The sequence below is a fragment of the Drosophila melanogaster genome, chromosome X (genome assembly GCF_000001215.4).
Source record: "Drosophila melanogaster chromosome X".
In the NCBI taxonomy this organism is placed as follows: Eukaryota; Metazoa; Arthropoda; class Insecta; order Diptera; family Drosophilidae; genus Drosophila; species Drosophila melanogaster.
In genome coordinates, this window is record NC_004354.4 from 10140454 (window position 1) to 10166924 (window position 26471).

General features: G+C 39.1%; 3 protein-coding genes and 1 non-coding gene across 7 annotated transcripts in view, besides 1 other annotated feature; 3 read left to right on the top strand and 1 right to left on the bottom strand.

Moving 5' to 3' along the window:
* Positions 1-5257: part of a mobile genetic element that runs on past the window's edge.
* Positions 1-8423, top strand: part of RhoU — a 62350-nt gene extending 53927 nt beyond the window's left edge. For both annotated transcript variants that reach the window (NM_001042801.2, NM_001298144.1), the window contains 3 exons: positions 5970-6229; positions 6415-6507; positions 7891-8423. In NM_001042801.2, the coding sequence (NP_001036266.1) occupies positions 5970-6229; positions 6415-6507; positions 7891-7995 (458 nt within the window). In that variant the 3' untranslated portion in view covers positions 7996-8423. The remainder of the gene's footprint in view (positions 1-5969; positions 6230-6414; positions 6508-7890) is intronic.
* Positions 1-26471, bottom strand: part of asRNA:CR44894 (antisense RNA:CR44894) — a 94235-nt gene that overhangs the window by 26114 nt on the left and 41650 nt on the right. The window contains exon 3 of one of the 2 annotated variants that reach the window (NR_123853.1): positions 14262-14482. This is a non-coding gene — a non-coding RNA (antisense RNA:CR44894). Of the gene's footprint in view, positions 1-13876; positions 14483-26471 lie in introns of both variants that reach the window. The other variant, NR_123854.1, reaches the window with a different exon arrangement.
* Positions 13159-14556, top strand: CG12645 (uncharacterized protein; the record flags this gene model as incomplete). 2 transcript variants are annotated; one of them, NM_001103465.2, is made up of 3 exons in its annotated part: positions 13159-13492; positions 13550-13697; positions 13932-14556. In NM_001103465.2, the coding sequence occupies 3 exons, from the start codon at positions 13159-13161 to the stop codon at positions 14068-14070; spliced, it is 621 nt and encodes a 206-aa protein (NP_001096935.1). In that variant the 3' UTR covers positions 14071-14556. The 2 variants fall into 2 exon arrangements, with proteins under 2 accessions (NP_001096935.1, NP_001259393.1); NM_001272464.1 differs by having other exon boundaries at positions 13159-13480.
* Positions 17981-26471, top strand: part of CG43902 (uncharacterized protein) — a 36904-nt gene continuing 28413 nt past the window's right edge. Inside the window, exon 1 of the mRNA NM_132380.2 lies at positions 17981-18603. Coding sequence (NP_572608.2) covers positions 18357-18603 — 247 coding nt within the window. The 5' untranslated portion in view covers positions 17981-18356. The remainder of the gene's footprint in view (positions 18604-26471) is intronic.

A 26471-nucleotide genomic window follows, 5' to 3' on the forward strand; every position in this document is an offset into this window, starting at 1 on the left:
AGCAAAATTAATGCTGAAGAACGACGATAAAACAAATAACGCAGCCGACTCCGAAAATAACTTAACCATGGCAGAAGAAGCAGCTGCCATTAGGTCTTACATTAGGGAAGTCGCCTGCACAGTGCCAGAATTTGATGGGCAAAAGATCCATTTACAAAGATTCATTAAGGCAATCAAATTGGTAGACCTAGCTAAGGGACCATTTGAAGACATTGCAGTTGAGGTCATTAAGTCAAAAATAGTTGGCACAATTTTGAACTCAGTTGACAATGAAACGACAATTCCAGCAATTATAAACAAATTGCAGAAAGTAGTTGTCGGTGAGACATCCAGTAATGTCAAAGCAAAGCTAGCAACAGTTCAGCAGAGAGGTAAAACTGCAACGCAATTTACCGCTGAAGTTGATAGCCTGAGAAAACTTTTAGAAGCTTCCTATATCGATGAGGGTATACCTCTAGAACATGCCACTGGTCTAAGCACCAAAGAGGCAATTGAAACCATGATACATCGTGCTGAGCACGAAAGTATCAAAACAGTACTGGAAGCAGGGACTTGCACCACTATGGATGCAGCGATAAGCGCATACATAAGAACGAGTACAAGAGTTACCGGTGACATCAATAAAGTGATGTACTTTAGAGGTAACAGACCCAATAGAGGATACGGAAATGCCAATAGAGGTAGTAACCGCGGTAGAGGCTTTAATAACAATAGTATTAGAGGCAACTACCATAACGGTTACCAAAATAACGGTTACCAAAATAACGGTTACCAGAATAACGGTTATCAAAACCGCTATAATGGAAATAATAACCGTTATAATAGCTATAACAGAGGCCGTTATAATGGAAACAGAGGCCGTAACAACAGTCAGAACAACTACAACAGAAACAATGCCAATGTACGAGTAATCCAAGAACAGGGAAACTCGCAACAGCCTTTAGGTACTCAGTAGAAGAAGATCGTAGAGTATACACCATCAATTATAATCTCAACATATTTTCTACATTCATTCATGCCAAAACAGGCGTAAAACTAGTTTTTCTACTTGATACAGGTGCAGATATCTCTATTCTCAAAGAGAACTCTGACAAATTTTCTAATATTCAAATAACCAATAAAATAAACATTCAAGGCATAGGCCAACAGAAAATTCAGTCTCGAGGACAGACTTTTATTGAGATACAGACAGGTAAATACGTTATCCCACACGATTTTCATTTAGTAGATAAAAACTTTCCAATACCGTGTGATGGAATAATCGGAATAGATTTCATAAAAAAATATAATTGCCAAATCGATTTAAACCAAGAAGAAGATTGGTTTATAATTAGACCAAACAATTTGAAATTTCCAATATATATTCCCATAGCATACAGCTCTGGTATTAACACAACGTTATTACCAGCAAGATCCCAAGTTGTCCGAAGATTAATAGTATCATCAAAAGATGATAACATTTTAATTCCAAACCAGGAAATTCAAACTGGTATTTATGTTGCAAATACAATCGCAACATCAAGTAATACATTTGTCCGAATTTTAAATACAACCGATTCCGACCAATTAGTCAATATGGACACTCTAAAATATGAGCCACTTTCGAACTACAATGTAGTTCAGGCAAATAGTGAACACAGAAATAAAACTGTCTTATCTCAATTAAAGAAAAATTTCCCCGAATTGTTTAAATCACAATTAGAAAATATATGCAGCGAATATATAGATATATTTGCATTAGAATCAGAACCTATAACAGTTAATAATTTGTATAAACAACAGTTGAGATTAAAAGATGATGAGCCAGTATACACGAAAAATTATAGAAGTCCTCATAGTCAAGTGGAAGAAATACAAGCCCAAGTTCAGAAATTAATAAAAGATAAAATAGTTGAACCATCAGTTTCACAGTACAATAGCCCTTTGCTATTAGTACCCAAAAAGTCAAGCCCGAATTCTGATAAAAAGAAATGGAGATTAGTAATAGACTATCGCCAAATTAATAAGAAACTTTTAGCTGACAAATTTCCACTACCGAGAATAGATGATATTTTGGACCAACTTGGTCGAGCAAAATATTTCTCCTGCCTTGATTTAATGTCAGGTTTTCATCAAATCGAACTGGATGAAGGCTCGAGAGATATAACATCTTTCTCAACCAGCAATGGCTCATATCGTTTCACGCGATTGCCATTTGGCTTAAAAATAGCGCCTAATTCATTCCAAAGAATGATGACTATAGCATTCTCCGGAATAGAACCGTCTCAAGCATTCCTTTATATGGATGACTTAATAGTCATAGGTTGTTCCGAAAAACATATGCTTAAAAACCTCACTGAAGTTTTTGGTAAATGCAGGGAATACAACCTAAAGTTACATCCTGAAAAATGTTCATTTTTCATGCATGAAGTCACATTTTTGGGACACAAATGCACAGACAAAGGAATTTTGCCGGATGACAAAAAATATGATGTCATTCAGAACTACCCAGTTCCACATGATGCGGACAGCGCTAGACGTTTTGTAGCATTTTGCAATTACTACAGACGTTTTATCAAAAATTTCGCCGACTATTCGCGGCACATAACAAGATTATGTAAAAAGAATGTTCCATTCGAGTGGACAGATGAATGTCAAAAAGCATTCATACATTTAAAATCTCAGCTAATTAACCCAACACTCTTGCAGTACCCAGACTTCAGCAAAGAATTTTGCATAACAACAGATGCAAGCAAGCAAGCGTGTGGCGCAGTTTTAACTCAAAACCATAATGGCCACCAACTCCCAGTTGCTTATGCATCCAGAGCTTTTACGAAAGGTGAAAGCAATAAGAGTACAACAGAACAAGAGTTAGCAGCAATTCATTGGGCAATAATACATTTCAGACCATACATTTACGGAAAACATTTCACTGTGAAAACAGACCATAGACCATTGACATATTTATTCTCGATGGTGAACCCCAGCTCTAAATTAACTAGAATAAGGCTTGAACTAGAGGAATATAATTTTACAGTAGAGTATCTAAAGGGCAAGGACAATCATGTAGCAGATGCGTTATCAAGAATAACCATCAAAGAGCTAAAAGATATAACTGGAAATATATTAAAAGTCACTACAAGATTTCAAAGTAGACAAAAATCCTGCGCAGGAAAAGAACAATTGGATTTGCAAAAGCAAACCAAAGAAATAGCTTCAGAGCCCAACGTATACGAAGTCATAACAAATGACGAGGTACGAAAAGTAGTGACATTGCAATTGAATGACTCGATATGTTTATTTAAACATGGAAAGAAAATTATTGCAAGATATGATGTTGGTGATCTTTATACTAATGGAATTCTTGATTTAGATCAATTTCTCCAAAGGCTTGAATTGCAGGCCGGTATATATGATATCAGCCAAATCAAAATGGCACCGTGGAAAAAAATCTTTGAACACGTTTCAATAGATAAATTTAAAAATATGGGCAATAAAATATTAAAGAATTTAAAAGTAGCGCTACTTAACCCGGTGACCCAAATAAATAATGAAAAAGAAAAAGAAGCTATATTGTCTACATTACATGATGATCCAATACAAGGAGGGCATACAGGCATTACAAAAACCTTGGCCAAGGTCAAAAGACATTATTACTGGAAAAATATGAGTAAATACATAAAAGAGTACGTAAGAAAATGTCAAAAATGCCAAAAAGCAAAAACAACAAAGCACACAAAGACTCCAATGACGATAACTGAAACACCAGAACATGCTTTCGATAGAGTTGTTGTGGACACAATTGGTCCACTACCCAAGTCAGAAAATGGTAACGAGTACGCAGTCACTCTCATATGTGATTTAACCAAGTACTTAGTTGCCATACCAATAGCAAATAAAAGCGCAAAAACAGTCGCAAAAGCTATATTTGAATCTTTTATTCTAAAGTACGGTCCAATGAAGACGTTCATAACGGACATGGGAACAGAGTATAAGAATTCAATAATTACTGACCTGTGTAAATATTTGAAAATAAAAAATATAACATCAACAGCTCATCACCACCAGACAGTTGGAGTAGTAGAAAGAAGTCATAGAACTTTAAACGAGTATATACGATCCTACATATCGACGGACAAAACCGATTGGGACGTATGGCTTCAATATTTCGTATACTGCTTCAACACGACCCAATCTATGGTACATAATTATTGTCCATATGAATTAGTTTTCGGTAGAACAAGTAATTTACCAAAACATTTTAATAAACTACATAGCATAGAACCAATATATAACATAGATGATTACGCTAAGGAGAGTAAATATAGGTTAGAGGTAGCATATGCTCGAGCAAGAAAACTTCTTGAAGCACACAAAGAAAAAAATAAAGAAAATTATGACTTAAAAATAAAAGACATAGAATTAGAAGTAGGAGATAAAGTTTTACTAAGAAATGAGGTAGGTCATAAATTAGACTTTAAATATACGGGGCCCTATAAGATAGAAAGCATAGGAGATAATAACAATATTACGCTACTTACTAATAAAAACAAAAAACAAATAGTTCATAAAGATAGATTAAAGAAATTTCATTCATGATTGAATTTAAACTTATATTTTCCTTAATCATTTATACAAATTTTCCATACACTACGTATATTTTTATCTTTGCATTATAAAATCAACTATTGTTGTTCAAACAAAAACACAAACAAAATAAAAATAAAAATAAAATAATTTGCATTTAATAATCAAAATAACTTCACTAGGTTACGTTATTTTTCAAAAGGAGGGAGATGTAGTATGTGCCTATGCAATATTAAGAACAATTAAATAAAATAGCATATTAACTTATGGCAGCACTTTGTTGCTATGTTTATGTTTATGTTTATGCACGCAGTTAGGCCAGGGCAGATGTAACATGATCACCCACTCGAAGGCAAAAAGTATAAGTGCATGGTCAGCATTCACACGCCGACCAAATACATATTACATACGTACATACATATCTCGCTCTCCCGATAAGCCTAGATATATAAGATATACATAAGAACGCCGCTCCGCTGCTGGCGTACCCGGCAGCGCAGCTACGCGGATTAGCCTAAGTCAAAATATATAAAAAACTGTAAAATCGGGGAGACTCGGTAGACGTTGAGCTGACAGAACCATTTCTGCCTACTCAAAAATCAAAAGAAGAAATTGAATAAATATATGTCAGCCCGACGGCTGCCTTCAACTTAAAACGGACTTGTGTTCTTAATTGGAGTTCATCATTACATTATAATCATTATAAATTACTATGAAAAACAGTAGGAAGTCAACATTTAATGTATTCTTCGCAGATATGGTAGGGAAATTTAATATATCTGTGAGGCAAAGTATCATTTTTATATTCCCAAGAAAATTCTCAACTTGAAACTTGAAAACGGCTAGTTCCATTTATTATAAGAAAATGCGAATGGAGAACTGAATGAATTGCCAAATTTGCAGGCATGCACAACTTTCCCAGTACGTCTGTGTGTGCTTTCTTTTTTTTTTTTTTTTTATTTAAAATACCTCTGTGAGTCAAAGTGGTGCTACCTGTGTCGTGTCACTGTGTGTGTCCACTGCTGTGGTATGCGTGTGTGTGTGTGGGTGAGTGGGTGTTTGAGTGTGCCATGTGCTATGCCAAAAATTTGCACTTGCGTGGAGGAGACAACAAAAGCATTGGGTAAAGCATTTTAAATAAAATTAAATTAAATTCCGACAGCAAAATGCAATCACAAAGTGCGAGAAGTGAAAGGCCAAAGAGTGAGAGTAATTTACATATTTTGCAATTAAATTGCAACGAAATCAGGCCAAAGTGAATCCACACGCACCACGCACACACAAATCAATTGATTGATTCTTTTGTTGTAACTTCAAACGAAATGGGATAATATTGCATACAATGTGTGAAAGCAAAGCATTTAGCATTTGTATAACTACGAGTACATTGTGTATTATTACAGCCGATGTCAACGTTAACGAGAGTCCGGTGCATTTGACCATTTGTGATACCGCTGGCCAGGACACCTTGGATCCGCTAAGGGAGCTTTGCTATCCGGATAGCGATGTTTTCCTGCTCTGCTTTTCGGTGGTAAAACCGGAAACATTTCGGGCCATCAAAACCAAATGGGCACCGAAATTCGCCAAGACCAAGGCCGCACTGATTTTGGTTGGCACCCAGGCCGATCTTCGCACCAGTCCCAATGTCCTCAACAAACTGCAGGTGAGTCGATGAGAATTCTTCGTTATGAACATGGATTTATTAATATGTACTTGTGCTGCCCGAGGCTGACTGAATCATTATTTATCTGGCTGCGATTCAAATATTTATGAAATTCTGATTTGATTTCATCTTGCCGGGAGCTAACTTGATTTTCTTTTTCCGCATCCCTTTTTATCTTTTTGCAGACAAATGGCGAGGAAGCAATTTCATATGCAGACGCCTGGGATTTGGCAACAACAATTGGCGCAAAATACATTGAGACTTCGTCAGCCACACAGGTGAGTTGGTTGGTTAGTTAGTAAGCAGCCAAAAGAAAACGCGGAAAATCGTATCATAAAAAAACAAATATATGATAAAATGTGGAATGAAAAGAGTACGTCATATTAATTAAAGGCAAAAGGCAGACAAGTCATTGCTCCGCGACTCTGACTTCACTGCGGTTGAGTTGTGTAAACACTTGAAAAAAAAAAGTTATGTAGCACTCTTTTGGGGAAAGTTTTGTATGGAATAATAGATACTCAGTAGTAAATAGGAGGCCTTGTTGGAGGAAAGAATTAATAAAGGGTTTAAAATTCCATTTAATATCTTTTTAACTTTTATAGTAGCCAACAGCTGATAATTTTATAACTAAGGAATATTATTTAAACGTAACTCCATTAGGGAGCATACCCTAATGACTACAAAGGATAATCCAGCGGGAGAAGCCTCCTGGCAAAAGGAAAAAAAAATACACCGCCTGGCTAAATTCCGCCGGCAAAAAAGGAGGTGTCCTCCTGCGGGAGGCAGTTCGTCCTGGTCCTGGTCGGTTTTCATCCTTTTGAGTCGCCTTGTCACACGGCACAAACGCACAGACACACAATAATCATAATTGTGCGGTTGTTAAAGTGGAGAAAGAGACGCAGAAGGTCGGGGGAATCCCCTTGTTTGCCCCAACACTTCCGACTGAATGCAGTCGGCTCCTGTCAGCCGTGCATTGCACTCTGCGTGGATTTCCCCGAAGGTAACAGCTTTTGCCACGCCCTCTCTGTTAACAAACCGCCCACCGTGGGGAGAAATGGGGAAGAATTCACAAAAGAAGGCGACAACGAAGATGAAGCGATTGCAACAAATTATAAAGCACTTGCCACCACCACCCACCAGATGAGTGTGGCGATAACGATGATGATGATGATGATGATGATGTCGACGATGATGGTGACAATTTGTTGTGCCAAGTGCTTCGCTAGTTGCTGCAAAATAAGACAGCACACATATATATATTATATATATATATATAACAAGCCGCGATTAAGTTGCAAAGCCGTTGGCGGCAAGAACTGTTTCAAATCTTCGTTGAAAAACGTCAGGAAAATAGGCCGATCTTTAAAGGAACCGAAACAGAAATATGCAAGAGCTGTCGTAACTAGCTGAGCAATTAAATAAATGTTATATTAAAACTGTCATTAACTAATAATTAGCAAATAAGTAATAGCAGAGGTAGTTTCTAAATAAACAAACGTACAAACAGTTAGTTAATTTAGCGATAAGTATTTTATTTTCCACACATCCTGTTCAACAATGGAAATAATTAGTGGAGCAAAAAATGTAGCAGAGAACTTTATTTGCATGGCTTTATTGATTTAATTAAGCAGTGATTAATAACCATATTATTTCGTTCGCAGGACAAAGTCAAGGATGTGTTCGATACAGCCATTTGGGAAGGCCTTGTGCCCACCACCCTGCCGCCCACCCCCTCGTTTTGGAGGAAACTATTCTGCCTGGCCTGAAACTCTCGATTGAAACTCAACTCAATGCACGATCTATTAAATTTTTGATTCGTTTCATTTAACTAGTATTTATAGTAAAGAGTTTTTTTTTAGAGATTTTCGTTTAGCAGTGCTTGCACACCGACTGATCTACACATAAACTAAAATAATCTACATATATACAAAAATTATGTTTAATGACGAAAATGTTTTCATTATAGATTTTAAACTCTTACTCATAATCATGTTCGTGGTTTTCTCTCATCATTATTACTTCCAATTTTTTTTTGCTTAATTATAGCCTTACACTATTTAAAACTTATTATCGCCCAGAATCCACAACTATGTTATATCATTCCATCCATGTTTAAGCATTACGTTTTAAGCAAATATTACAAATATTGTATATCGAAGGCAGCATTAAATACAGAATTGAAACATATCCATCCAACAGATGTTTTTGTTCAAATTGAATTCTTCGCACTGTTTTCAAATAATGTGGCATTAGGCCATAAGTGCTGGCAAAAAGAATAATAATAAAAAAACACGAAGGACACTACGAGGGGTCGGAATTCGAGAGCAGAGTCAACAAAAACAACATTAGCGTTTCAGCGAACTCCTGATTCTCGACTTTTCCAAGTTAACACACACACATTCACTCAGCGCACCCACACACATACACACATCCACATCCACAATCACATGAAGGAGCATCTGGATGAAAAGTTGATGTGGAAAACTGAAGGAAAAACATGTGAAGTTTGCATACCACGTATGGCGACATGGGAAAAACTATAGAAGTTACAAGAGACCATTTGGGAAATTGAAATATTTATTTTAAATATAAAAAAAAGGTAAAGTATTAAGTGGAATTACAAAAATGTACGCTAGCAAAAATCTATAATAGGGAAAATATATTATTTTACATAAAATATACCTTTTATATAATCAAAAATCCAATTAGAAACTGCGCGCCTTATAAATCTTGACTGCATAAATTCAGCATAAAAGTAGGCAACAATTTCTTTAAAAATGAAGATTATACACCTTGCTCCTTTTTTGCTTTACCCAAAACCGAGTGTCCCGCTGATGCTGATGTCCTGATTGTACAAAAACATTTTACTTTAAGCTGGGCAAAAAGTGTAATATTCATGGCAATGTAGGGGTGGGGTCAACAGGGGTTAAACAGCCCGAGTAGGAACAGCAGTAATAACCAAACTGACGGGCGGCAAGTGCAGTGTAAACATTTTCACATTGTCTGCCAAAAATCTGCCGAGCAAACAGTTAATGCGCCTGTCGACAGCAGCAGCAGCAGCAGCAGCAGCAGTGGCAACATGCCGCAAGTTGCCGCAGCAACATGCAACAGTTCGGTTTTTGCGTAGCACATAAAACTTGGAGATTCGGCAAGACGGCATTGCAGAGGCGGCGCAAGCAACAAAAAACAAAAATCATAATAAATCAATAGCAGGACGAAGGAAACTTGGCCATGTCATGTTCGTAAATTTATGGCTACTTACAGGCGCACAAGCAATAAATACACAATTTATTAGACAAATATTTTGGGGGCAAGAAATTACGTATACGTATGTTTGGTCCTGCTAATGATGCATATCTCCGCTTGGTCAAATGAGTCCTGTGTCTGTCTCTGTGTGTGTGTGTGCTTTCGTGTTCGTCCTGTCCAGATGTCACTTCATTTTGAGGGCGTCCTATGAAATATTGAGTAGATCACCAGGCCTTCGGGTATGCCAATCGATTTGGGCCAAATATCAACCCACTTACGATTAGTCCTGCGGCGGTCGAGTTGAAATTCAATTCAAGTTCCATAATGAAAAATGTGTCTATCGAACTGTTGAATGGTTGGAGCCCCCCCCCCCCAACACTTTTTTTTCGCATTTCTACATCTTATTTCGAATTTTGTGTTACTTTTCGTTGCTTTGTTTGCTACGTGCCAATAAAGAGCTGTGTGAAGTTGGGGCACGCGGCTATTTATGTGGGTCATTCACGCGCACGGGATGCGGACCTCAGCAGCCGTAGCCCCTGTGCCCTGCCTTACATATGTGTGTGTAATTTACTTAGGAAAAGATACAGCAACGGATACGGATACATGTGGCACAGATACGCGGCTGGCAGACACGCCACTTGAACCCCTGATTGCGCCCGGTGACGGTCGCTGGGTTGCTTGGTCGGCAGGTCTTTGTATGTAAGATGATACCCTGTAAGCCAGTGGTGATAGTACCTAGCACATGACCACTTGGACACTCAAGAAATCTTGAGTAAAAAGTACTTTATTGCAAAATCGCAATGAAATAAGTTAATATATGGAAGTCAAGTTTTTCAATTCGACGCTATTTTCAACTGTTTGCATTTATTTTTTTTAATAAATATTTTAAGTGAAACACCGGGTATTGCGGCAGTCACTAATCCGGGGATTCAACGCTTTCTTGGCTGTTTTCTAACCGCCATTGTTCCCCGCGGCAAGCTGAGAGCTCTTGCGATGAGGCTAAAACTTATAATCATGGCATCATCAACAAAATTATCGTTTTGCCACAGACGGCACACACACACACGCACACACACACGCACACATGTGATGGGAAATGGAGGTCCTGCACAGATACACTCGCCATTTAAGAGCATAAAAGCGAGACGTGCTCGAAATGTGAATTACTCGTGCCCCAAAACCCTACCAAAAAAAAAAAAAAAAAAAAAAAAAACACACACACTGTTGCACTTTGAGTGCTTGAGAGTATGTGTGTGCGTGTGAGCGAGTTGATTTTGCTCTTTGGCTCCATTTTGGCTCATAACTTTAACTATTTTACACGAACCCAAGGAACATTTACTCGACTTTTTCCTTTGTTTTTCTTGCCCCTTATTTAGTCGCTTTAGTGTTCAGCATTTTTTTTTTTTTGGCTGAAGAATTTTGCGGATGAGGGTAGAGTTTTGTGGATCTGGCACCTTCAATATCTTTTCCTTCACTTCTTTCGGGCTTTTTTTTCTCTCTTTTGGCAAATTAACAAGCCAGCAGGAGGGTGTGAGAAGAGGCAGTTCAGCATCCCTTTTAAACATTGATTTCCTGGCGCCTAGGTACATGGAGTATTTCTACACTACAAACAATTCGTAATATTTCTCAAGCTTATGTTTTGCCAAACCAAAACTTGTACAAAACTTGCCATCTTCGGGTGAATATTTTTCCCAGGTGTACAAATGTAATTGAAGCATCGAAGAAATCGCAATTCGCACGGACGCATTTCCTCGCAAAAGCAAACAACAAATAGATATATAAATATATATGTATATACACGTATATATGTATGTATATTTGTATATAAAAAAAAAGTGAAAGAGGCAGATTATATGGGCGGTGGTGAAAGCGTGGTGAAAAGTGGGCGCTGATGGAGATGAAGATACGACTGCTCCATTCAGCAGCTGTGAACGGTGAAAACCTTTTTGGCGCTAATTGCAATTACACGAAATATTATTTGCACACATTTTCAGCCAAAGCCGCAATCAGTGCGACAGAGAAGGTGCTTCTGCTAGAGAGAGCGAGAGAGAGAGAGAGAGAGAGAGAGAGAGCTATAGGCGGTCTGTGCGAAAATAAGCTAACAGTTTAATCAGTTGAACGAATGTTGAGCCAAATCCCAAGACCCCCAAAAAACGAAGGCCAATCGTCGGGATTATCGAGCAAGGAGTGGCCCAAATGAGTGCTCTTAATTTGAATGTAAGAATTTAATGAACTAAATGAACTGCCAGGAATAAATGTAAATAAATAAATAATCCAATAATAAAGATACGCCCCTGTTAACCTTTAACAACTAACTTATTTATGTAGCTCCATTTTTAAACCCTGATAGCTGACCTTTAGAATGCATAAATAGACAAATGTCAGGATCCATAATGGAATGCGAACCCTTTTACAGATTTATTTGCCCGCCTCATACATTTATTTGCGTACCCAAGTCAGCACCTGATACGCGAGTTGGTCCCCATTCACTCCGCCGCTGTCAAATTCAATTGCAGTTGCTATTCACAATTGTCTGGCATGTCGGCCGATAAGCCCACGGCATGGCACTCGGACCCCACCCCCCCTTAACCCCTTGACCCCTATTCAATCCCCTATCACACCCCCCCCCCCCCCCATTGGGCCCACAAACAGCGTGCAATAAATCAAACATCAAAGCGATGAGCCAACTTGAAATGGACTGCAAATTTATGCAGCGACAGCTCTCAGTGCCCCGATCCCAAAAAAACCCGATTCCCATTTGAATGGCAGATGGCGGAACAACAACAGCAGGAGTAAGCAAATCAAAGGTTGGCACACCCTGGAATTCATAAATAAAATTTAAGACCTTAAAAAAAAAACAGGCAAATTTAATATCAGGAAAGTTCAGGCATTTAACGGACAACGATAAATGTTAGTTTAAGCAATGTAAAGAAGAACGTTCCTTTTTTTTTTTTGGATAAACTAAAGGTATATTTTTTTACCTAATCCAGATATGTCAGTTATCCGTATGCAAATGAAAGTTTTCATTATAATTTGCCGTATACCTGTTTAGTTTATTTGCGCCTGTATACTATTTACATGCATGCGATAAAGTTAATTAAATGCAAAGTGGCAAACAGAATTTCATTCACATTTTTCCATCCTCATCGTGTCGTTGGAAAATATTGAAAAAACTTGAAGGAAAACAGAAAAACAAAAATGAATACGCAAACAGGAATACATTGTGGAAAACTCTATGCGAGAAATAGCAACACTATAAGATTTTGATTCATAACATTCTATGCAACTCGTTTTAAAGAGATATTTATACACTTCAAATAATTTTAAGAAATTTTTGTAAAAATATTTACGTGTATTTTTGAGCATTTGAAAATTTGTGTTGCCAGTGCAAGCGGTCAGCAGCACATATTGCAAAAGTTATGAACAGGAAATGAAACGGAAGCTGACAATATTCTCCAACGACGATGAAATAAAGGTGATTCAGCTAGACCATTTCCATTTCAAGCACTTTTTGACCAACTGTGGAGTTTTCTATTGGGGTGACTCGTTGATATCGCTAGCAGCTGGTTAATTGGCCCAGAATGTTTCACTATCATCGACAACTGTTTTTGGCTGGTTGTTTCTTTTTTGCCAAGGAATAAAAACCATCGTAGGGCGAAACTGGCCCAACAGAAGGGTTTGGAATGGCCGAAGAGAAGCATCGCATGTTGTTCCAAGACCAGGATCCCGGCCAGGATCTGCAGATAGAGCGACCCATGTCCTTGTCGCCATCGGAACCGCCGACCTACTATGATGCAATGCAAACGTTTACGATTCAGAATAATTTGGATTATTCCAACGATCGGCGAAGAACCCTTTTTGCAGAACCCCAACATCTAAGGTCCAGGGTGGAGGAAATGCCGATGCCGATGCCGATGTCCCAAACGAAAGACGAGGTGAGCGTACAATCGGAAGGATTAGCGGACAACAATAGCATCGATCATCGTGCAATGCCACCAGTGAGAAGTAAGTGCGATGGTAACTATGAACTGAACACTCATTCGATTGCATATTTTGAAATTGTGTATTGGCCAGATTTCTTTATCCTAAGCCCGCAACCCAAACTGGGTAGCCAGGCGATGGACATCGTGTGCCCAGCTTGTGGTCAACGGGGAGTCACCCGTTTGAAGAGGTCACCTAATGCTCGGACTAACCTTTGGGCCCTCTGCTTGTGCACTTTTGGGTGAGTTGGGTATTTAAATTAGTTTGAAAATTTTAACTAACTTTTAACCCAAAACGTTGTTAGCTTCAGAAGTGCTAAGTTTCAAGTACTTAACACTAAATATGAACAAAATGATGAGTAAACTTTCAAAAATCGTATGAAATAATGGAAATAGATAAAGTAACTTTCGATTTACATACCTCGAACTTTGATATACTCATATCCGTATATATGTATCTATGTTTTTGTTTTCAGTTGGTGCTGCTGCGCTTGCCTGTTTCCGTATCTATGGAATGGCTGCCGGACAACGAATCATTACTGCTCCGCCTGCGAGATCTTTCTGGGCGCACATTATCCGAGGAGCTGCTGCTGCTGCTGCTGCCGGCGGCGGTAGTCCGGAAATATCCTGCAGGATCGCAGCCGGAATCCGGCCGCTAATTGTGAAAGTTTTCCGTGTGTGCGAATAAAGCTGAGTGGGGCGGCACGCGCTTCTGACCGCAAGGACTTGGCGCTTATTCGCTTGTAATGAGTAACGCAGTGCCGGGCGCGACCGGAAATTGTGCGCCGTCAAATCGAATTGCCTACCTAAGCCCATCGTCCTTCGTCCTCAATCCGCAATCCACAATCCACAATCCTTTCAACATCGGACACCATACACCGATTACCATTGCCATGCTCTGTACTGAACTGCCCTGTCGCCCAAATGATGCATAACTGGCCTAAACAAATTGCCTCATCATCACTCCGTTTCGCACATCCTGCCAACGAGTGCTGGTTGTTGTGGATGCTGTTCGTTATTTGATACCCTGCAAAAAAAAGAAGAGAGTATTCAATTTAGATACAATTACTTAAATATAACAATAAAATTATAAATATGTCTAAGAAACTATTATGTAATTGGGCAAAAGGGCAAATGCAATCTTTTGCCAAGAACTTATATACCCGAAATCGAGAAGAGTGTCCCCAGAATTTGAACCATCCGCAGTTGTTTGGCCTCCAGTTGCGCTTTTTTGTTTTCGAGGTTTCTGCCTATTTCAGTGCTTTGCGCGGCTTTGTTCAATTTTTGGTACTGCAATTGGCCAGCGGTGGCAGCAAATTCAATTAGCGCCTCGTACGTTGCAGCCTTCAGCGCAACATGGCCTTCGACGAATGGGCCAAAAACCGTTACTGAAAGCCCAGCTATGGATGGATGGATTGACTAGGCCACAGCTGCGGGGCCGAGAAACAAAAGGACAGAGCTCGACAATTAGTCGGTTCACGGTGCCGCCAACAACAATAATGACCAAAAGAGCATTATGGCCGAGCTGGTGGAATAATGTGGAAGCTAAAACTCAATCGCATCAAGTATACGCCGCTTTGTCCACGCATCAGTTTATTATTGCTACTGCTGATGCTGGCGCCGTTGCTGTCGTAACAAACAATGATAATCAAAAACAACAATAATAATCATACTTATAATAAATACGTAATGGTATAACAATGAAAATGAGGTGCCAACGGCAGTCCGTCCCAATAAGTTGGCCACTTTAATTAGATCAGCTTTTGCTTCTGGCTGGTCTTCTGTTTTTGCGCCTGCCCATTAATGTCAGCAGTAAACAATGCGTATCATTGTGTTAATTCATTTTCCTATACATAAAAGCTACTACAGCTGCGTTTGCTGTGGACGGTGGACGGTTTTATTATTTAGGGGATTTTGTGCTTTAATTTATGATTTTCTTTAAGTAATATGTAATATTGAGTATTGCTATTGCCAAAATCTGTTTTTTCCAAAATTTCGTCATAGAATAATCCGTTTTTTGCAACAACTTTACAACTAATTGTTCAAATTTGGATTGTCATATCTCGTTTAACTCGTATTTAAATTTCCATTCAAAGTGTGTTTAAAAGCAGAATTTGTAATATTTTTCCATTTTTTGCTACTTTCAGACGTCAAATAATCAGTTTTTTTGCAACAACTTGAAAAATAAGTGTCTGAATATGGAATGCCATACCTCGTTGAGCTCGTAATTAAATTTCCAATCAAACTGTGTTTAAAAATGGAAATTCTATTTTTTTGACATTTTTTGCAAATTTTGATGATGTTACCCCTTAAAAAAAATGCAAAAATTGACCCAAAAATTAATTTTCGAAAATCCTCCAGAAAGTGATAGGGTTCGTTAGCATTGGTAATAAGCTGCTCAAAACAGTTATTCTTACATTAATATGACCATTTTTAGCCAAGTTATGACGAAAATTCCAATTGTAAATATCAACTTTTTGGCTAAATCCGTTTTTCCGAATTTCGGCCATCAAATAATCAGTTTTTTTGGCATAACTTTAAAAATAATTGCCTGAATATGGAATGTCATACCTCGTTGTGCTTGTAATTAAATTCCCAATCGAACTGTATTCACAAATGGAAATTCTATTTTTTGACCATTTTTTGCAAATTTTGACGATGTTACCCCTTACAAAAAATGCGAAAATTGACCCAAAAATTAATTTTCCTAAATCCTCCAGAAAGTGATAGGGCTCGTTAGCATTGGTAATTAGCTGCTCAAAACAGTTATTCTTTCATCTTTATGATAATTTTTAGCCAATTTATAACAAAAATTGCCTTCGTAAATATCGAATTTTTGCCAAAAACGGTTATTTTGAATTTCGGTCGTAAAATAATCAGGTTTATTGTCACAACTTTAAAAATAATTGTCCAAATATTGAATGTAATGTCTCGTTAAACTCGTATTTAAATTTCCACTCAAACTGTATTTAAAAGTAGAATTTCAAATTTTTTGCCATATTTTGCAAATTTTGATGACAAAAAAACTTAAAATTACGCAAAATATATTTTTTCTAAATCCATTTTAAACATTTACATTTTTGTCAAATGGCTGTTTTCAGTGTTCTCATTTGTAATATCAGCCGTAGGTCAGGTCGAAAACAAATATTTAATGCTCCCTCAGTCCATCGATTGATTTAATTATTTGCAGCTGAAAATTGCTGTTCGCTATCAATATCCCAACGGCAGACGGATCTACCTTTACATATTCCATGCCATTTTGCAGTAATACCGCCTTCTCTGGCATTGCAGGAAAATGCTGCATTTTTTTTTTAACCTCCAATATGCTGGGATATTTACGAATATTTCGTGGATATTTGCTCGTCGTCGATGAGTCGTTAACGCAGCTGCAGCTGCAGATACAGATACGGATACAAACTCCCAAAAGGGGCGAGCACTAATCAAATTACCGCACAGCCGCGCAAATCAACTGCAAAATGTTTTAATTAAGAGTGAAAGAAAAGGCGGCGCGGCGGGGCGGGGCAGGATAACGGAGAATGCCAAATACTGAATACGAATACGAATTGGGCAAATTGCGAAATTGCAATTGCAATTGCGATGCAAATCGACGCACAGGATCCGCCAACAACAACAGCAACAGTTAAACCCAGCAGCAACATCAGTGTCCGCCCGTAATCGTGGCCCAAATGGCAGGAGCAACAGTAGCAGTAACGGCAGTGGCAATCATGTCTAACTGTTCTTGATCCGCGGGGCCACGGGTCACAGGTCACACTGCTGCAACAGTTGCTGCTGCTGTTGCTACTGCTGCTGCTTAAACTATCAACTAGCTGCGATAATGCCAGTAGCGACAAGTGCAGCAGCTGCACACAACATTGCAACCGCCATTTTAGATGCTTTTGAAATATTGTTCTAATTTCATTTTATTGAGCTTTCTATTACTTGTTAAATGTATCAAATCAACTACTTATTATACTCTAATTTAAGTTACAAATTCGACTAGCAAACCAACAGGCAACATCAATTGATCGGTAGCGCAATCGTGCAGCAACAGTTGCCGATTCTGTCCACTAAAACTGATTTTGAAAAACACCAACCCAACGGCGGGGCAATGCAATTTCGATTTGCCAATGGCCATTAACCATTATCCATTATCCCGTTTTTGCCGCGCAAGTCGTCCCATTTCCCACTGCCTATTTTCGAGGGAAGCCCACACCCCCCCTCGCCACGCTCGAAAAACTTGCGTCACGTAGCCAAGCAAATGAACTGCAACTGACTTCTGGCAACTGCAACTGCCGCGCACCTTTTGCGCGCCCCCCTTTTGTGATTTCAGATTTGGCGAAAGGCGCAGGCGTCGGGCGACACACAGGACTCGAAGTTGAACTCGTAATAGGACTCGGATTTCGCCGATTGCCAGACCCATTCACCAAAACAGAAGTTCGGCTCCTGACGGCATGTGCGGCATGTTGCAAGTTGGCAACTGTCGACTGACAAGGCTATATGAGCGTATGGCAGCGCATTTGGTGGCTCAATTGCGCCTCGCACGTTGGCCAGGCAGCAGGTCCTTGCGGCAACAACCGACATCGGCTAGAATCGTTAACCGAAAAAACCGAGAATATCCTTCGTGGCCGGCTTGCGAACTACGCGTAGTAAGAACTGAACTGAACTGAATTGAAGCACAACAGAACTCGCAACATACGAAGACTTTGCCGGTTTCGATTGTGTGTGGTGTTTTTGTGTTTTTTTTTTTTTTTGGCAGTGCTTTCTCGCAGTTGTTGTCGCTGGGGTAAGGAGGTCCTGTATCCTATATACCATATCCTGCAGCCTGCTGTTCAAGTACAGTATTCCCCCCGGGCGAACCGCGTGTTATTTCCGCTTCCGTGTGCGTGCAATTAGTGGGCGGCATGGCGGCGCAAAGCCGCCGCTACAAAAATCGCAGGCCCAAATGCTCCAAGACAATGTCATTGGCGGCACTGATTTTGGGTCTGATGGGTCTAGCGTTGGTAACCCTGGCAGCCGGAAATGACGCCATTTCCGCGCCGAAAGCGGGAAAGGATCTGCAACAGCAACGCCATCAGCAGCCATCGGAGATTGAAGATGATGACGGAGCGCGACCGGACAAGGATTTTGACTTTGCCGCCTATGTGAATGGTGAGTGTTTGTATGGATCCTTTTGTTGGGGATGATTCTTTATCCTTTATCTGATGGTGGACTGACCACTCTTGAAATTCAACAATCGACCGATGACTCAATCACTTTGGCTTCCGCTGTCGCAGTTGGAAAATGGAAATTAGCCTGCCAATTCTCACCAGAGAGTTAGAGATGCAGCCAGAAAAGCAATTTGAGTGCTCTAAGTAGTCACAAAACAATTGAGTGCCAGTTTCGAGCTTTTAGCCGCAAGTATATTTAATTTGATTGGAAAACTTGGTCATGAGTGTGCGGGGAAATCGGCTATAATGGCAGCGGTGTGTGGATAATTGAATCAAGCACTTTGTATATCTAAGCAGCAAGGGAGCATTTAGCAATTATTTTCAATTGGAAATTGTGGTATTGCAAAGGCAGTTATTACACACTAAATACACAAAGGACAAAGGTAACTAAATTAAATTAATAAAGATGTTTTGTGCTGATTTTAACGTTATTTATAGATCAATGAATAGATTTGAATCAAGAAAATTCATTTCACTTTGTAATTGAATTTTCTTTGATTTTCCCAGTAGCAGAATTATGGAATTCAATAATTTACTTTGATGGAAAACATTTGAAATTCATTTAGCTTAATTTCTTTGATTAACTTAAGCAAAATCACATTTAAACATATTCCTAGGTTACACGTTCAAGTTTGATAATATTAGGGAAATGGAAATACAAATACAAAAATATATCCAAGTTTCAACTCCTTGCGACCTAAACAATTTTCGTACTTGTTTATTATTTTGCCAACTTTTAAATATATAATTCTGGTCATAGAATAAACACATCAATATGAATCCATCGTCATATGCAAACAAAATGGAATCCCCTCGAGCTGAACACTTCAATATTAAATGGTTTTTGAACTGGCCAAATATCCGAACATTTTCGTGTTCATGATAACTTAATGAACAATGAACTTCACTTGAAGCTCTACATTTCAATTGAAGATTTTCCAAATAATTTCCATGCTGAAAATTGGTAAGCGAACAAAAGCTAAATCGCTTGTTAAGCATTTTAGAGAATTTCATGTTATATATAAGCCACTATCAAATTGTCAATTGCAAATGGAGGCATATATATTACAATTGGCACATATATATGTATAACTGAGATAAATTCAATGATATGGCGTCGAAATTGTTTGGTTTGCTTTGAAAATTGCAATTTAAATGTAGTTAACTGTGTTCCCATGTGTGTGTGTGTAGGTCTGTCTTTGTGTGTGTGTGCTTTGCCACTTAACAGCTACACAAAAGTCACACAAACATTTCGAATGAGGGGGCGATGTGGTTGGAAAATGGAAGGAAAAAAAGGCGAACTGACCGCACTGACAAACATTTCGAAACGTAAAATTTATTTATACCACTTGTAACTGCAAAATGTAATTTTGTGGAAATCACAAAATGTGTGAGTGTGTGTGGAATGAGAGCCGCACGCAAACACACAGAATGCCCACACTGCGTATGAGTAATCCGACTGGCAAGCAATTGCGTTACTCATACGCAGTGTGGGTCGCCGACGACCAACCCCCCGTAAAATGTATGCTATACATTTTTGCATGTCAATATGCTTAGCTATCCGCCCCACTGCTGTGATTTCTCATCCATTGAAAAGCAATTAAATTGGCACAAGCACATGATAGTAATACAATAATTGTTAGTGCCACACATTCGAATGTGTCTCTTTTTGAGTGGCAAGGGGGCATATACCATAACTTGTTGCACCAACGATATTTTGCCACTTTATCATTCAGATGAGATGCGTTTACACTTTAAATAGCCGCCGGCCAAAGGTAACACTTTGCAAACGATTGCTTTTGCTTTTGGATTTGCTTTTGCTACTTTACTGCATCCGTTTAGCCATAAATTATAGCCCGATAAGAGGGTGTGTGTGTGTGCCACGTGGCTTATGGCAGGAGTAGGTGTGTGTGTCTTATGCATACATAGGTGTGTATGTGTGTGTGTGCGGTGCAGGTGCGGCTTTGTTTGTAGTACCCCGTAAAGTCCAAACTCTCGGGTAGATTTACTGGTGTCAACATATTTATATATATATATATATATATAAGGTATATAAATAAATCCTTCGAGCATTCCCATTATGTAATGGTAACATGGTAAATAAATTGATTTTAGATTTAATTTCTCATATATATTTTATAGCTTTGCCAAGCTGTTCATGCCAGCGATTAGCCTTATAAAATGCTCAGTATCTGTACCCTCGACCCTGGCGATTGTCATCTAAATATGCTTTTGTTTATTTTTGGCTGAGTGCTAACATTTCGCTGATTTTACAACCGCGACAGGCAGCGTTGACAGCAAAAACAAAAAAAAGGGCAAAAACCCATAAAGCGGTTTGCTCGCAAAGTTCGAAGAGGTGAATTGTGGAAAGCACCCTCGGTTTTTTGGTTAACATCAACATCCGTATGGTCCACATTTTAGCCTGGCCATAAGCCATTTGTTTCCCATTTGTTTGCCTATTCGTTTGTTTCTCGCCTTCTCCTTAAATTTGTATTCTAAAAAAAAAGTCTACTTCCTTTCCATTGTGGCATTAAACATTTTCACACTAGATTGAAATTAATTACGAAATGCACAACTTTTTAGTGCAGCAAATCATCGACGAAAAAGTATTAAAACATTAAATAAAACTTTATTTAAATGCACTTTTGAAAAAGCAATCCACCAGGCATGTAGTCAGTTTCCATAAAGGGTTAGACTTTTAATTTTGCTAAAATTTTCATTTATTAGCGTAAAACAAATTCTACCTCTTGTGAAAGTTTTAGCTCGTGGTAACTTTTATTGTTGCCGCAATTTACTACCACTAAATTCATGGCAACTGCTGCATTTTGTTAAACTAGAAGCTTATTCTGCCAGCCAGCTTTTTGGCGTATTTTTTTTTTTTTTTTGTTTACAAACGCTTTGTTGTTGTTCTTTTCGTGCTGTCCATAAGCAGATAATCAAAAGTAAATAAAAGCATTTTTCATTGTATGATTCGCTGAAGGAAGAGGGAAATCCCCGCAGACGGAGACAGATTAAGTAAATACTCGTGAATTTTCAGCGCACAGGAGTAATTTCAAATGCCGGAGGCCAGAGGAGAAATAAAAAGGAGCTTGTGCTCAGCCTTTTCGGCATTTTATGAATTATTTCGTAGCTCATTAACGAAAACACGTTTAAGTACTTAAATAATCAACGCCTTTTTTTTTGTTTTTTTGTTGGTTTCCCATGCAAAACTTTTGTCAGTCAGTCAATACAGCCGACTTATGTGTGTGCATAGATAGGTGATTATTCCAACGATTATTGGGATTTGTTTTGAAAGGTTCCCGTAGAGGAGCATTTAATTAAATCTGAAGACACTTTGATTGAACCAATTAGGTGGCCTAATCACGTTAAACAAGAGAACGCAATCGGCTTAAAAGACCCCAGTGCCCTTGATTGTTGGAATTTCTGAAGTATTGGCATTTGTTGGTTAATAAGATAGGGATTAATTAAATGTACAATTAATGACGAGATAATAGGAAAATGTTTTGCTTATAGAAAGTTTATTTTGTTTGGCACATCTAGCAAAATGTAAATACTTCTTAATTTAAGCTTTTTTCTAATATTGCTTCCCTCTCATAATCATAATTAACCCTTTATAGGACTTCTTAAACTTTAAGATTGTTGTGTGAATTGGCAAAAGTTCTAGTAGTTCTAGCTCTTTAAATTAAAAGTATCAAATTTTACTGCAGGATTTATACGCAGTGGTTAACATTAGTTTAGCCATAATAGCTCAACGCTTTTAGTTAGCAAAATAAAGATATGATTTGTTTGCCTGGCCAACTAATTTTAATTTATAATATTTGTTTATTTTTGGGTTTATTCGCTATTGGTAACGTTTTCGTTAGCCATAAATTTTTGCTGCACATTTTGTGTGCTTTCAGCACAGGGAAAATATCAAATTAAATTAATTAGTTTGCCTGTTCCTGCGGACAACCAAATTTAAATTGAAACGCTCATTTATATTAATAAAATTTTTGGTAAACTACCCATGGAATCGGAAATGTAAATACGATCGGTCGGCTTTTTGCGTCCTGCTTAATTGGGCATAAGACGCAGGAAACCTGAAACTTTATGCCGCAATAGCCGCACACACAAAACGACTTGATTATGCAAAGGCTCCCTTATGTCCCTTGTTCCCCGGCTAAGGACATAAAGTCCTGAGATGCCAACCCTAGTGGTACTCAACTCATGTGCAATCTGCACATACACTAATCGAGTGCAAAGTGCTCCCTTGTCTGGCCGCCAATTAATAATCCTTCTAACCCAATGCACTTGTCATCCGAAATTGTCCTTACTCACTCAGCTTAATTAGCCAGCAGTGCATTTCAGCCTATATGCCAGCAATGCACTGTGCATAATACTTGATAAGCTGTAAAACACACTCAAAGATAAAGCGCCCAACTTGAATGATGATTGTACAAGTAAATGTGTTGTGTACCACATAGAAAGGCTTGATCTTGTGCATGATTATACCCCTTAAACAAATCATTTCGCTCAGTGCACTCATGCCTAACAAATTATAGGCCAATTGGGCACACCCACTTTGGGTCCGATTCCTGTATGCATTCGGCTGGGGATTTATTTTTATATGCTGGTCGTTTGGGATAATACACCATCCGTTTTAGCCGGCGCTTTTATCGCTCGCCTCTTTCGCCACTCTCGCATCCTTCGTCCTGCGTCCTGCATGCGTTAAGAGCTTGACTTTGTCCGGGAATTGCTGCAAATGTCGTCATCGTCTTCGTCATCAAAGTCTTGCGTTCTTCTCCTTGCTGCTGCACTGCACCCACCAAGATAATGCCACTGAGCAGGGGGATCAGGAGACGGGAGCTGTGGAGCTGTGAAGCTGCGGCAATGGCGCGACCTCCTTAAGTGCTGGCTATGCCCGGAACAATTTGGCACCACATTGCGTATGATTAATATAAATTGTTTGGACTTCATTCTCGCTGCCTTTCCATCCTCTGCACCTCTCACTTCCATTCCCATTGACACTTCATGAAGTCAAAGAGCGAGTAGAAAGAAAAAAAAAGTCTTGAATTTGCGAGCACTTAAAGCAATTGCTGCACGCTTTTGGCACAGTAAATCCGGACATTTATGGTTTTTATAAATCTGATTCTTTAAGTCTGTTGTTTTTGTGCCATCGATTTTATATAGATTATTAAATGTGGAACATATCAAATATGTGACGTGGATATATTACAAATGGCTTGTTTTGTGCAACACCATATTTCTCAGTGATTTAGTTTCTTTGCGATTTGATTTATCGATCGAACCGCTTGCTCAGACAGACATGCATTTCCTCGGAAAAATCGCTGTCTATCCACATGCTTAAAGCGTGTATTTAGCTTTTCGGCTAAAGAGTTGGCACTGTTGTTGTTCCGGTTCCGGTTGTTGTTGCTGCTGCAGCTTCGTTGCCGCCGCTGTTGTTGCAGCTGCCACATGCCATGGCCCAAAGTGTCACATTACTGAAAGTGCGACAGCTACGGCGAATGCCAGAACACTCTTCTCCTGGTTCTGGTTCTGGTTGTGATCCTGGTACTGGTCCGGGACCAGGACCGGGCCCTCATCCTGATTCTGGTTCCGCCCGCTGCCTCCAAGTCGCCGAATCTGCAGTCGTGATTGGGGTGCTTGCTGATGCCGCAGGGGCAGCCAGCCACACGCACCCTGCTCAACTTTGCCATCATTTGTGGTTTTGCATGTTCCGCGTGCAGCACATCGCCAAGTGCTGGCAATATGGCCACGCCCCCCCTCTTTTCCGCTACGAAAAAAAGGAAAAGACTGCGACAAGAAGAGTACTATGCAGGGCAACAAAAAAAAAGGAATGGCATAAAAATCGCGTACACGCTTCAAAAATTCAACGGTCCGCCTATGAAAACGAACCTGCAAGAGGAAAAGCCACAGGCCACGACGAAAGAAATGCTAGGAAAAAAGTACGGAAAAGTGCACAGGAGGGGCAGTGGTCTGGACGCAGACGATTGTTGCAGCAGCTTGTTTAAATTTTATGTCCTGGCTTTTCATACTTGTTAAGCCGCCCACCTCAACCGCCTTCACTCAGCGAAGGGGCGGAACCAGGTGCTCTTTACCAACTCTTTTTCCTTCTGATGCACGGCGACAGGTGAGAGATGTTGCCGCTGGCACACACACACACACACTCTTGCAGTTGGGGCACAGGTGCCAAAACGGTGGGCCATCAAAGAGCGACAAAAAAAAACATCAGCAGCATTCGAAAATTGTTCGCTTCGAAGCTCAGATTCAAGTGTAATTTTTGCCACCTCGCGTAGGAAATTCGGATAAAAATCGCACTTGCGAAAGTCAACTTAACTTAAGTCCAAATGTTGAGAAGCGCAGAGAAGGGCTCAAAACGTAGGAGAGCTAAATAATAAGAAATGCAGAGAAGAGTTCATACCGTTGGAGAGAAAAAAAATGAGAGAAGCGAAGAAGAGCTCAAAACGTAAGAGAGTAAAATAATGAGAGTTTCAGGGAGAGGTGCATTTAGAGAATTAACTGCAATGTTATTTAAAGTCATAATACATTTGCTATTTAACGAATAATGAAAAATTACGTAAATTTACTCAACTTAACTTAAAGCTAGAGCCAATGGCACGGAGCAAAACCAAACTCACTTGACTCATATACTTATCTACCCAACCGTTTCACTTTCCACAAGGCGCTCAATGAAGTGATAAACTGGCAACATTTAGTCCTTTTGTCTTATCTCCACTTTCCTGCTTTCTGCTGCCTTCTTCTCTTTGTTGTTGTATTTTATGGCCGCAGCAGAAAAAGCAAAACAAACAGAATGAAGCAACGGGGCAAAAAAAAAGTTTCGAGCGCAACGAAGGGCGCAAAGTACCGGCTCAAAAATCAAATGACAATAAACAAAAAAGTGTGGACAGCGAGGGGAGTAGCCATAAAATAAATTAACCTTGAAGTTCAATGCGCAACTCAATTTGCTGCCTTCGAGGCCAAGGAGTCGCCCTGGAAAATTGTTGCTTATTGCTGGCAAAAAAAGGGGAATGCAAAGTGTTCATAAAACACCAGTCGATCCTATTAATCCTCGACCGCAATAGTTGCTTTCCGTGATCTATGGGAAAATAAATTCACTTCTAAAAGATCTAAATTAAGGTAAGCGAATGACGGGATGGGGCGAAAATAAATTCTTTTGGGATCATAAAGTTAAAAAAAAAAAATACAATTTTTATATGGGTTTTATATGGATTATTACATATACTAACGATCCCTAGGATGTTTTGATAAATTAAGAAAATGGCAAAAAATTACAAATTTCCTTTTTGAATACAGTTCGATTGGGAATTTCATTACGAGCTCAACGAGGCATAACAGTCCATATGTGGATCATTATTTCAAAAGTTCTTATCAAAAAACTGATTTCTTTTGCAGAAAATGTACCGGGACCGATTTCGAAACGCACAAAGTCCATTTACATAAATGGTTATCCTCGATTGCTACCGACTCACACACCCACACACACACACAAACACACTTTTACCGAAGGCTCACCTTTGAACTTTGGCCACAGCAAATTAAATAAAAGGTTAGCAGCAACTTGCGCGCTGATGAGGTGGGGTAAAGTTTTTCACACAGTATGATGACAATAATAATGATGTCATTGGCAATGTTGGCCTTGAGTTTGAACTTATATCTATTAAGTATTTTCTTTAAATGCCATAGAATCGATTTCTTTTTGCTATTTCTTTTCGTAATACCCTGTATAAGCACTGCTGCACACTGTTTGCTGTCCTTTGAAATATGGTAATGACCAAAAGCAAGGACATC